The following is a 13,092-nucleotide window of genomic DNA, read 5'->3' as shown; positions in this document are numbered from 1 at the left end:
CGTGGTATGTGCTATATCCTGTCTATGGGATGGTGCATATAAAAGATCCCTTGCTGCTAATCGGAAAGAGTACCCCATGAAATGGCAACAGCGGGTTTCCTCCCTCAATATCTGTGTGGTCAATATCATATGTTAGGAATAAAATTTGTATTATGTGAGCATAATACATTTTTATTCCTAATATATGATACTGAAGATATCGAAACACACGAGGGTAATAATCTCAAGCTTAATTCAACATGGTTTTGTAAACTGTATACGCAACTTTAATTCCAATCAGACATTACTCAATATTCAAATGATGTTAGAATTTGATTCTGTCTGTCTGAATGGAAATGACGTCAAAATTGAATGATGTTATTTTGGATGTCCTTACATAAAAAAAACTAGTAGCACTAGTAGTGCTTAACGTTTTTTTGTTTTGTGAATGCTGGACAGCTTTCAGTGTGAAGTTACTATTGAAATGGTTTTGTTTTCTGAATACTGGACAGCTTTCAGTGTGAAGTTACTATTGAAATGGTTTTGTTTAACGACTATGAATGCACACATCAATTATGGAGTGTCACAATTATGCATGCAGTGTCACCGTAGAACGTTTGCGTGATCTCAATTAATTTACATCTAATTTGTAAAGTTATCAAATTCTGAAAGAACATGTATGTGATCTGAAAAAAATATCACATACTTTGATTATACTGGACATGCTAGCTATTATATGATAAATATATCTATCAAATAAATAATTTTGTACATTTCTTTCAAAAAAGTAATTGTGTATGCACATAGATGCCAACCCTAGTTGGAATGTCATCAGAATCCAGGCCTTGAAAAATCGGAATCCCACCCACCCACCCCCAAAATAGAAATGTAATCAGTGATGGCTCAGGAGTGCGTTTTTCGACATTTTGGTAAAGTCAAGTTCAAGGCCATAACCAATCGTCAAACATCGGGGCTGTTCAGAAGACCGATTGCTAGACTGGTTTATTCTAAGGCAGGAAACCAATCTATGATTGTTCACAGTGAAGAGGGGAAAAGTTCCATGTCTCTGGTGTTAACATTTGTTCCTTCCAAAATACGATTCGATACCAAATACCCGAAATTACAATTTTCTTTCTAAAAATCGGAATTTCGAACTAAACAATCGTAATAGCGTAATCTATGCTTTAAATTTGTAATGATTCCGCCAAATTCGTAATGGTTGGCATCTATGTATACATGCAAATTAAAACTTAATATGACTGCAGAAAATGTCAAATTCAAGAATGGGAAATATTTAGTTTTTGTAGTGCAATGGCAAACAAAGTCCACAGTACGGGTGCTTGTCTGTTGTTATCATGCAAACAGAATGCTCCCACATCAAACATCCATCACAACCCTTCCATTCCAAGCATTTTGGTTGTGAGCACAGAAACAGTTTTGAGTCGCAGTTGTCTGTGTTCCTGGCAGCTAGCAGTGTCTTCATCATATGCTCCCGACAGTATGGAACGTGGTGCTGATGCATGAATGTCGGGCAAACATCTTTCACAAGGCATTCAGCATTCTGTCAATAAAAATGATTGATATACATATTGACGACTAGTTGCCTACCGATCCAACCGGAGGAGACTATAGGTTTCATCTCTGTCCTTCTGTCTGTCCCACATATAGTTTTCTGGATGGTTTTTCATCACAATGTCTTGATATATTGAGCTGAAATTTTGTGTATAGGTTATTCTCTCATCCTCAGGTATGTAGGACAGAGCTATCCCATGAAAGAAAGCTATGTAAGAAATTTCTATCCTACATGGGATATCACGCGCAACATGATGTCGTTGGTAATACATGACATCATATTAACGTGAGATGGTGACATGAGGTCATTAGAGAAACCTTCATTTTAAAAGCTATCTTGTTAATTTGTAGTGTTAATTTTATTTAACACATGAAATAAAACACGGCAAATATGATAGTGTAGTTTATTTATGATAAAACTGTCAAATATAAAAGTTACTTGTTCAGCCATCTGTTCGTGTAAAATAATGGTTTATTTACTGAATGAATGAGAGAAAAAGACTCAATCATACATGTGATCATGTGAGATAGAAAAAGTACACCCTCGGTGGTGAAAATTTTGACCATGGGATTCGGCAAGCCTTGTCCCAGGTCGAAATTTCCACCACCTCGGATGTACTTGTTCTATCCCACATAACCACATATGATGGAGTCTTATAATCATTCATTTTTATTTCAACTTATTTCCATGCTAATATCCAATTAAGGTTCAAGCATTTTGTGCATAGCTTTATCATGTACTGTTACATATGAAGTTTGACTTTCATGGTGATTTTTCCATTTGACAGAGTTATGGCCCTTGAACTTAGGAGATACGAAAATGTTTTGGGCCCAGTAATGGACATGTATTGCTTGCTTCATATTGTGATTGTGGGTTTTTCATGATTAATAATGACTACATTACTACTAAGAAGCAAACCTTTTTACATCGGAGTATAATTTTAATTTAATTTTATGATAGTTGAAGAATGGTTGGGTTGGAGGAACTAGTTCTTAGGTTTATTCTATAATTCTTTATTTTAACGTATATTCAGTAGTTACAATTATAATGACATCAATAATGTATCCAATTAATGTGACATTACACAATGTGTTTCAAATTCTCACTACTTATTGCTTAGACATGTAAATTTATGAATTCACAACAATAATGCATAAATTTTTGTTGGCTAGAAGAAAAAAAAATCAGGTGATGTTGAAATTACTGACCATGCATGTGATATACTGCAGCTGTTCCCATCCAACTACTGCCTGCAGAGATGTTGCACACTGTTCCACTCAACAAGACCCTCAGGGACATGTTTCTCAAGCTCTGCTACGTATTCTCTGCAATCAAAGTTGCTACTTGTTAGTGTTCTAGCCACCATATTGACAGGGCACGGAACTAGTTTAATTGTAGGACATGCATAATACAAACAGTCCATACTTATATAACTGGAGGCACAAATCATAATTTTCATTCATGTTACTTTTCACAGACCATTTAACTTTTAAAAAAAGGTTTCTGAAACAAAATGTATTATTCATGATTGACAAGAAAGTACTGTATATAAAATTATTGTATTAAGGCACTAAATATAAAAACAATTAGGCCATAATTAATAATTGCAGAAGTCTGGATCACAATAACATTCACACTTAATGATGACCTAAGGATATATTATCAAAAATTGATAAATTGGACCAATGAAAACACAATACACATTTTGAGAAGTAAACAAGTTATGGTTTTATCTCTTGCGCTGCTCGACAGTGATAATCAGGTGTACTCACATCCAGTAGCAAAATCGCGAGGATCGTTCCAGTGATTTAATGAGTTGAGGCAAGCTACTGTATATTTGTTTGGCTCCATTGCCATCAGGGGCGAGATGTAGCTCAGTGATAAAGCCCTCCCTTGATGCGTGGTCATTCTGGGATCGATCCCCGTCAGTGGGTCCATTGGGCTATTTCTTGCTCCAGCCAGTGCACCATAACTGGTACATCAAAGGCCATGGTATGTGCTATCCTGTCTATGGGATGATGCATATAAAAGATCCCCTGCTGCTAATTGAAAAAAGACTAGTCCATGAAGTGACAACAGCGGGTTTCCTACCTCAATATCTGTGTGGTCCTTAACCATATGTCTGACGCTATATAACCGTAAATGAAATGTGTTGAGTGCGTCGTTAAATAAACATTTCCTTCTTCTTCCAGTGCCATCAAGAACCAGTGTGCAACAGTACACACTGGCAGCAGAATAAGGTCATGTGTTGCGAACCTCACCTGGAAAACATTATGCATGCAGTCATTTTCATGTAATCATTATAAAACATCATTGAATATTTTACACATTTGAAATTCTCATACAAGTGATGACAAGAAATATACAAGGAGTTCATTTCCCAAATGCAATATATGCCAGTGATGGTGTACTGAATTTAGTACAACTCAGCAATACGGCAACAGAGTTACCATCAAAGTGTAATCTATGCTCATTAAACAGGATCTTAAAGCAGAGGTTTCCCCAGGGCCGTTAGGCGTAGCGGCCCACTGCGCCTTGGTCCGTAAAGTAAGCGCTTTGACAGCGTGTAAGCGCCTTGATTTCAAGTGCTTTAGAAAACAATTACCACAAGTACGAGGGTGGCAGTTGATTACCTCTTGGAAACAACTTGTGTAACAGAATCTCAAGCACACCTAATCACCCCGATCGGTAAAACACTTCCTCAATACCTAACAATGGACCAGTCTTTAGATCACATTCTTGTGTTAATTGGTATTTGGTAATTTTACCGGACATCTCCTGGGACTGCTAATCCGCCAAGCTGTTCCTGTAATTTTGGACGAAGAGATTTCAACACAATCCGACACGGCACCTACAACACCAACCAAAAGAAAAGCTGACGATTCGTTTTCCACACCTTCGACTCAAAAAAGAAAATCTGGATTTGATCCCGTGTGGAAAATCGATTTTACATGGTTGAATACGAGCTGTGAAAATCGGACAATTTCTGATAAATATATATATATATTCACGTATTTATTATTTATAAACAACATAATTGTATACTATTATTTTTTGTGTTTGTAACATTATACTTTAGAATAGATTCTTTTCCCAAATATGTTTTATTATGGTTTGTTTTTTACACTTTTGTATTGATAGCCGAAATTTACAGTATTATGCTATTAGTGAAAACACCTGTAAGTTTTATACATTTAAATTGTATCAAACAAATTTATTACTTCAATTTCATAAAACCCATGTAAATTTGAAAACAAAAACCCCCAGATTTTAATTAAATGATATATATATTTGTTCACAAATTTTGAATTTCTACTTTAATTATCAAGTTTATGCATCTTTGACACAACACACGTGAATGTACAGTGTATTATGATATAATGTTACTGACCTGTATTTCGTAAAACAAGCCCCAGTGATTGACAGTTGCAGTTTTTACTTTAAAAAAAAATTTGTTTTAATTTGCAGGCATGTACTGCGTTATTTGCCAACAGTTCGAGGCCACAAAAAGTCCCAACAGGCCTTTTTCGTCGGACCATCGATGGCCCATCATCGACCAAATCGTTAGCCCGCTCTTGGTTGCCGATGTCAGCTCGTAGTCATTTTTGCTTGTCCAAACGCAAGCGGTCCGATGTCAGCCCATCATTGGCAGATGTAAATATTATATAAAAGAATATACTATAATAATAAGCCTCAAGCTGTTAGGGGTTTCCCTGCATTGGGGAAGTGGATATTACTGGAATATGTGTTACAGTGTTAATTACTTAATTAATTACTTTTAGGTTTAAAGCGGTTGGCAAAACATCGGCCCAATTCTTGATGTCACCTACATATATACATTATTATATATATATATATATAGTTGTTAGGGTGATCCAACATCAACTAAAGCGGATGTAATTGGATTAGGCTGATGCTTCAAAGTACATTTTTGATAGTTGTATGCTCGTGTTATGTCGGCTCAATGTCTGCTAGACATCGGGTCTCACTCGGCCTTCCGATATTGGCCCGACATCGGGTCAGAGTCGGCCTTATGTCAATTCAATATCACCAGCCATATATAGATATATGCTGCTTGATCCAACTTTTAAGAAGTTAGGGCAGTCTGATGTCAGCCTGACGTCGGCTACACATCGGGTCATAGTCGGCATTCCGATATTGGCCCGACATTGAGTCAATCAGTCTTAAGTCAATTCAATATATATATATCACCACATATAGATGCTGCTCCAACATAGCTTTTAAGAAGTTATGGCAGTCTGATGTCGGCCCAACATCGGCCCGATGTCGGCTAGACATCGGGTCATAGTCGGCATTCCGATATTGGCCCGACATCAGGTCAGAGTCGGCCTTAAGTCAATTCAATATCACCAGCCATATATAGATATATGCTGCTTGATCCAACTTTTAAGAAGTTAGGGCAGTCTGATGTCAGCCTGACGTCGGCTAGACATCGGGTCATAGTCGGAATTCCGATATTGGCCCGACATCAGGTCAATCAGTCTTAAGTCAATTATATATATATATATATATATATATATATATATATATATCACCATATATAGATGCTGCTCCAACATAGCTTTTAAGAAGTTATGGCAGTCTGATGTCGGCCCAACATCGGCCCGATGTCAGCTAGACATCGGGTCATAGTCGGCATTCCGATATTGGCCCGACATCGGGTCAATCAGTCTTAAGTCAATTCAATATATATATATATAATATATATATATATATATCACCATATATAGATGCTGCAGTCAAGTCAATATATATTAATATATATATCACCATATATAGATGCTGCTCCAACATAGCTTTTAAGAAGTTATGGCAGTCTGATGTCGGCCCGATGTCAGCTAGACATCAGGTCATTAAATGAATGAATGAATGAATGTTTAACGACACCCCAGCACGAAAAATACATCGGCTATTGGGTGTCAAACTATGGTAATGTAAATAAATAAAGTGATGATCAACATCAGTATAAAAATTCAAGACTTAAACAAAAACAGTGTAAAGAACTGTGCAAAAACACAAATATCACAGAATTTTACGGATACTGAATTTTACTCAAAACTTTTGTGCTGTATTGGCCATTCTCAAAGAGAATGTTACACCCCTGCACCATCATCGGGTCATAGTCGGCATTCCGATATTGGCCCGACATCGGGTCAAGCAGTCTCAAGTCAATTCAATATATATATATATATATATATCACCTCTGAAGGCTATATCTCAGAAGTACCAAAGGTTTGACATCCAATAAGCGATGATTACTTAATGTGGTCTAATGGACTCGTTAAACAAAGCAAGCTTTAACAAACTTTTGCTTTCATCTATTTGATCTAGGAAAGTAAAAAAAAAAACTAGCTGCCACTTAAATAATCAATGGATCCAAGGAAGGGGGACTAGGGACCCCCCCCCCAAAAAAAAAAAAATATTGTAGTGTCCCCCTTTTTTTCCCATTGGGATGCCATCTTGATGAGTTGGTTCATGTCCCCTTTTCTTCCGTTAGCAGGGTTACAGAAATGCAAAATATTTCACTAGCCTGTCGGACCAGAACCAACTAAAATTCACTAGCCTGCCACAATTTATACTATTCCGCCAATATATTACTGTTTAATAATACATGTGTATTATAGTATGCATCGTCTTCACATCAAATGATATATATATTTTGAAATATTCTAATAAAGACTTCTTTTTTTTTACAGTTCTTTCATGTAGATTTACAAAATTCAAAATGTATAAAACAAAAACAAAATACCACCAGTCAGAAAAAGACAGATCGCCCGTCAGACTGACACTTGCATTTTTCAACTCGCCTGTGAGAATTTTCACTTGCATTTGGCAAGCGAGTACTTTCTGCAACCCTGCCGTTAGTCCCCCACACCAATATTTCCTGGATCCGTCCCTGTTACTCTACCAAACTTTTTCTTTCGTCTATTTGATCTAGGAATGGAAGAAAGAAACTAGCTGCCACCTAAATAATCAATGGATCCAAGGAAGAGGGACTAGCTAGGGGACCTCCCCCCAAAAAAACCCAACCCCAAATATTCAAGTGTCCCCTTTTTTTTCTCTCATTGGGATGCCATCCTAATGAGTTGGTTCATGTTTCCTTTTCTTCCCCACCCCAATATTTTTGTGGAGCCGCCCCAGTTACTCTACCAACTCACTTGCTCAATAACGAAGATCCTGTAGTCAATGAGCTGACGGTGCAGCATGTGATGGATCCGATTGAGCAGAATCTTCAGGTGGTGCATGCGGTCGCGGTATGGGATCACTATGGCAACCTTCTGCCAGGAGAGACAGTTTTTTGGTTTCCACCGGCGACCCTTCTGAACATGTGGGTTCCTGGGGGCAATATCTTTAAAGGACGGTTCAGAGAAGATGTCAACTTTAACATGATCTGTAGAGAGAGAGAGAGAGAGAGAGAGAGAGAGAGAGAGAGAGAGAGAGAGAGAGAGAGAGAGAGACACACATCAAAGTACACCTAAGCACAATCTGATTAAAATTGGCTCTACAGGTCTACCAGTAGATCTAACAGCATTGCATGGACTCCCATGTCCAGGTGACATTTTATCTATAAATAACAATTGAAATACCGACCAATTAAACTTCGCCTTTTAATAGTTTTATAGTGTTTTAGCGTTATTCAGGAGTATACAAATTCTAAAAATAGTGGGCGAGACTATTTATGCAATAGGCGAACTTGTTAGGCTATTTCAACATTAAAAAACACGGAGAAAAGTGCAGTAATAAACTCTGGATTGTATACTAGTATAAACAGATTTAATGGCTATTGTATACTAGTATAAACAGATTTGATGGCTATACCACTGGCATGATTTTGCAAGTAAGGTTTTGATTGGTCGAATGAAAGGTCAACTGGACATGAGCTCCAACGGGGTGCTGTTAGATCCACAGGTAATAGTAATTAACTAGTGGAGCTAATTTTAATTAGATTGACCTAAGCAGTGTGGTAATTCCTTTACAGGTTACCATAAATCTTGGTAATTACACATTTTAGGTTAATGTGTCACATTAAAGGGTCAAACTTTAATATTGGGGGGGGGGGGGGGGGGGCATAGCAAGTGTTGCCTTTGGATTAATAACAAACATTTAGGCACCAAGCCTTTATCACACCCATTGTTTCAGCCATGGTACCACGCACGACTGGTATATCTAAGGCCATGGTATGTGCTATCCTGTCTGTGGGATGGTGCATATAAAATTTCACTTGCTGTTAATGTAAAAATGCAGCAGGTTTCCCCTCTAAGATTATACATCAAAGTTACAAAATGTTTGACACCCAACAGCCGATGATTAATTAATAAATCAATGTTCTCTAGTGGTGTCATTAAACTAAAAACAAAAAACACAAAAAACCCACATATGTTACACAAGTTGTGGAGTACTGGCTGGAATGAGAAATACCCACTGGTGGGCATCAATTCTACACCGACCGTGCAACATGAGAAAATATGGGAAAATATCAAACAAGTCTATTTTAATCTGTATTTGTCGAGGCTCTGCCGAGGCAAAGACCGATTAACTAGACGAGGTTTATATTTTACATATTAAAATTTATGCTATAACACATCTAAAATAACATTTTATTTAAATTTTTAGTAAATCACAGTACTGAAGTCGCCGCCATCCATAATATGACGTCATCACAATTAGCACAAATTAGTTTGACGTCACGCATTTTAACAAAATCTTTGAAAACGTTGCGCTTAAGTACACAGGTCTTGTTGGTTTGTAAGCAAATGACCCATCCACAGCAACACTTTACCTAGAGACCTTGCAAATTTGCATACCATTATTAACCGGGATAATACACTAAAATTATCACATGAGTTTATGGCATGGATATCATGGGTAAGTTATAGGATAAATGTAATTATTTACCTAAGGCATCCCAGTCAACCTGACACTTCCCAGCGTTTGAGTTGTCTATCTGCGGCAGCTGCATCAACATGTTGGGTATCGTGAACACACAGTGACTGCGGTAGTTGAACAGTGCGAAGCCCCACAGAGAGAAGTAGATGAAAGACAGGAAATAGATGACATAGCGTCGCACTCGACCCTTCTTTATAGCCATCACGGAATGAATATCATCTCATCGTCAAAGAACAGCTGAAAAATAAACATTTACTTAGGGCTAGCTCAGGCACTATGTGGGGGGGGGGGGGGGAAGGGGGACGTAGCCCAGTGGAAAAAGTGTTCACTTGATGCACGGTCCGTCTAGGATCGATCCCCACTGGTGGACCCATTGGGCTATTTGTCGTTCCAGCCAGTGCTCCATGTGCACAACTCGTGTAACAAAGGACGTGGTATGTACTATCCTGTCAGTGGGATGGTGCATATAAAAGATCCCTTGCTGCTAATCGAAAAAAAGAGTAGTCCATGATGTGGCGACAGCAGGTTTTCTCTCAATATCTGTGTGGTCCTTAACCATATGTCCGACACCATATAAGCGTAAATAAAATGTCCTTCCTTCGCCAAATTGGCCAATTGAAAAAAAAAAAAAAATCAACAAAATAATTTGATGTAATAAATAATACATAGTGAGAAAATAACTGGATTTCTTCATTTTTTAAAATATTTAACAGATAATGAATTTAGCGCAATGTTCTACTCACCCAGAGTTAGCCCTGATACTGAAAGTTAATTATTTTGCTTAATGACACCACTACTAGTCTCTAGTCTAGAGAACATTTTGTAACCATAGGCTGCTGGAGATTTTGAGATTCCATCCAACAACAGGACACAATATTTCAAAATCTTAGGTAACCGGAAGTCAGTTCACGTGAGTTTTACTTAGGCAACCAATTGTTTGGTTACATGAATATAGTTCTCATAACCAATGAGTTAGGCCTACCTAATCCTAAAACACTTGAACTATGGGTTCTGTGCTACATTGGTGGTTCAAATGTATTTAAAAACATAAACTGATTTTCACTTTCCTTTCTGATATATGGTACTTGTAATTTTAGAATGTAACTGGATGGCAGCTCTTGTTATTTTTAAAGTTGCGTAACCGACACGCAAACATAACAACGGTTCTCGTGAAATATTGTGCCCTGCAACAACATGAGTACCGGTAAGTCAGGTGGCGTTCTACCAACTGAGCTAAATGCCACCTGTAAACATACTTACATATACATTAATGTACCTAGTAGGCTTTGCCACCTGTAAACATACTTACATATACATTAATGTACCTAGTAGGCTTTGCCACCTGTAAACATACTTACATATACAATGTACCTAGTAGGCTTTGCCACCTGTAAACATACTTACATATACTTACTTTGCCACCTGTAAACATACTTACATGTACAATGTACCTAGTAGGCTTTGCCACCTGTAAACATACTTACATGTACATTAATGTACCTAGTAGGCTTTGCCACCTGTAAACATACTTACATGTACATTAATGTACCTAGTAGGCTTTGCCACCTGTAAACATACTTACATGTACATTAATGTACCTAGTAGGCTTTGCCACCTGTAAACATACTTACATATACATTAATGTACCTAGTAGGCTTTGCCACCTGTAAACATACTTACATGTACAATGTACCTAGTAGGCTTTGCCACCTGAAAACATACTTATGGTGATATATCAATGTACCTAGTAGGCTTTCAAACCACCTGTCGAATCTTATAACATATTCTGGGGCATTTACACAGTAGACAACCCATGTACCTAAGTAGTTGCTTTGCCACCTGTCGAATCTAATAACAAAACATTCTGGGGCATTTAGGCGGATAGTTTAGACAACCCATGTTCTTTATTTAATTTGGATAGTTGGTTAGGTAGGGATGGGTGTCGGTTCTGGGGCATTTAGGCGGACAGTTTAGACAACCCATGTTCTTTATTTAATTTGGATAGTTGGTTAGGTAGGGATGGGTGTCGGTTCTGGGGCATTTAGGCGGACAGTTTAGACAACCCATGTTACTTTATTTAATTTGGATAGTTGGTTAGGTAGGGATGGGTGTCGGTTCTGGGGCATTTAGGCGGACAGTTTAGACAACCCATGTTCTTTATTTAATTTGGATAGTTGGTTAGGTAGGGATGGGTGTCGGTTCTGGGGCATTTAGGCGGACAGTTTAGACAACCCATGTTCTTTATTTAATTTGGATAGTTGGTTAGGTAGGGATGGGTGTCGGTTCTGGGGCATTTAGGCGGACAGTTTAGACAACCCATGTTCTTTATTTAATTTGGATAGTTGGTTAGGTAGGGATGGGTGTCGGTGGGTGTCGGTTCTGGGGCATTTAGGCGGACAGTTTAGACAACCCATGTTCTTTATTTAATTTGGATAGTTGGTTAGGTAGGGATGGGTGTCGGTTCTGGGGCATTTAGGCGGACAGTTTAGACAACCCATGTTCTTTATTTAATTTGGATAGTGGGTTAGGTAGGGATGGGTGTCGGTTCGTCTAAGCTTCCAGAGGTGAGAGCATATTGGCTGGGTGACTTCTGAGTAGCGCTGCTAACTCACTTGCAAGCTACAATGTACCTTTACCTCGTTTATACCTACCTTAATTAATAATTTTGTCAACTGTTTTTATTATTCTTTATTTGGGGTGGTTGTCAGTCCATCTAGGCGTCCAAAGTGCATGCATATCGGTCGGGTGAGTTCTTAGTAGCGTTACATGATTGGAGGCCACAGTCCATCTAGGCGTCCAAAGTGGGTGCATACCGGTCGGGCGAGTTCTTAGTAGCACTACACACTTGGAGGTCACAGTCCATCTTTTCCGGCTGGGTCAAAGTTCGAGGTGCACTCAACTTTTAATAGAGAAGTGAACACCACAAGTCCTGTGATTGGTTATAAATGTGAGTGTGTTGGTTGTAAAAAATAATAGTTTCATCTGGGTAAAAAATGTGTGCAATTTTATTTCATCTAGTACCAATGTGTCAAGTAGCCTTGTGCTTGAAACATGTATGGGGTACCTGCAAAAAAAAGTACTCGAATTTTGTGCGAAACTAGGGTAGTCATAGATGCTACCCGTTATCTCAGAAACGAGCAGCTTGACCCCCATTTTTTTCTGATTCACTTTAAGTGTAAGGGGTGGTAGTATTTATATCCGTGGCGTTTATGTCGGTTGATACGTTGCAGGTAGGAGTTTTAGCCACATATGTTACTATTGTCGTCTATGGGATTTGATTTGGTAGTATACACCCTATAGCACATATTCAGTGCATAATAAAAAATATTATGATTTTGTCATTTTATTTAATTAAACTATACTGGTTGATTAATTAGCCATCACTCGATCATGCAAGTTCACAATGACATTGACCTTGACAATAATCTCTGTATATGGCTCTGAATGGAGTTTGAATCAAAGTTAGCACTGAAGAAAAGTTGGTTTTGGCCTATAATTCATACTGTAAAGTTTTCAATAATTTCTTTTTACATGGTATTTGACTTGCCATATACAACTGCTCTTAAATATGGTATTATATATAGGCAACCTGAACTAAGATTTTAATAGCAATTTATTTTTACATTAAATCT

General features: G+C 37.9%; 1 protein-coding gene across 5 annotated transcripts; it reads right to left on the bottom strand.

Annotated features, from left to right (window-relative positions):
* Positions 1–248: 248 nt before the first annotated feature.
* LOC121387752 lies at positions 249–11,176 on the bottom strand. Of its 5 annotated transcripts, none has more exons than XR_005959867.1 (5): positions 9,470–9,809; positions 7,732–7,964; positions 4,321–4,403; positions 3,644–3,813; positions 249–1,540 (listed from the first exon to the last, which is right to left on the bottom strand). XR_005959867.1 is itself a non-coding variant. In XM_041518952.1 (5 exons), exons 2-5 carry the CDS (start codon positions 9,660–9,662, stop codon positions 2,796–2,798), a joined length of 678 nt encoding a protein of 225 aa, XP_041374886.1. In that variant the 5' UTR covers positions 9,663–9,697; positions 11,141–11,176; the 3' UTR covers positions 2,765–2,795. The 5 variants fall into 5 exon arrangements, 4 of the variants coding, with proteins under 4 accessions (XP_041374889.1, XP_041374886.1, XP_041374888.1 ...); XM_041518952.1 differs by lacking the exons at positions 249–1,540; positions 4,321–4,403 and adding exons at positions 2,765–2,877; positions 11,141–11,176 and having other exon boundaries at positions 9,470–9,697; XM_041518955.1 differs by lacking the exon at positions 4,321–4,403 and having other exon boundaries at positions 9,470–9,803.
* Between the last annotated feature and the right edge of the window lie 1,916 nt (positions 11,177–13,092).

The sequence above is a fragment of the Gigantopelta aegis genome, chromosome 13 (assembly GCF_016097555.1).
Source record: "Gigantopelta aegis isolate Gae_Host chromosome 13, Gae_host_genome, whole genome shotgun sequence".
In the NCBI taxonomy this organism is placed as follows: domain Eukaryota; kingdom Metazoa; phylum Mollusca; class Gastropoda; order Neomphalida; family Peltospiridae; genus Gigantopelta; species Gigantopelta aegis.
Note: the sequence above shows the minus strand (reverse complement) of the source record. Positions and strands in the feature narration are given on the sequence as shown.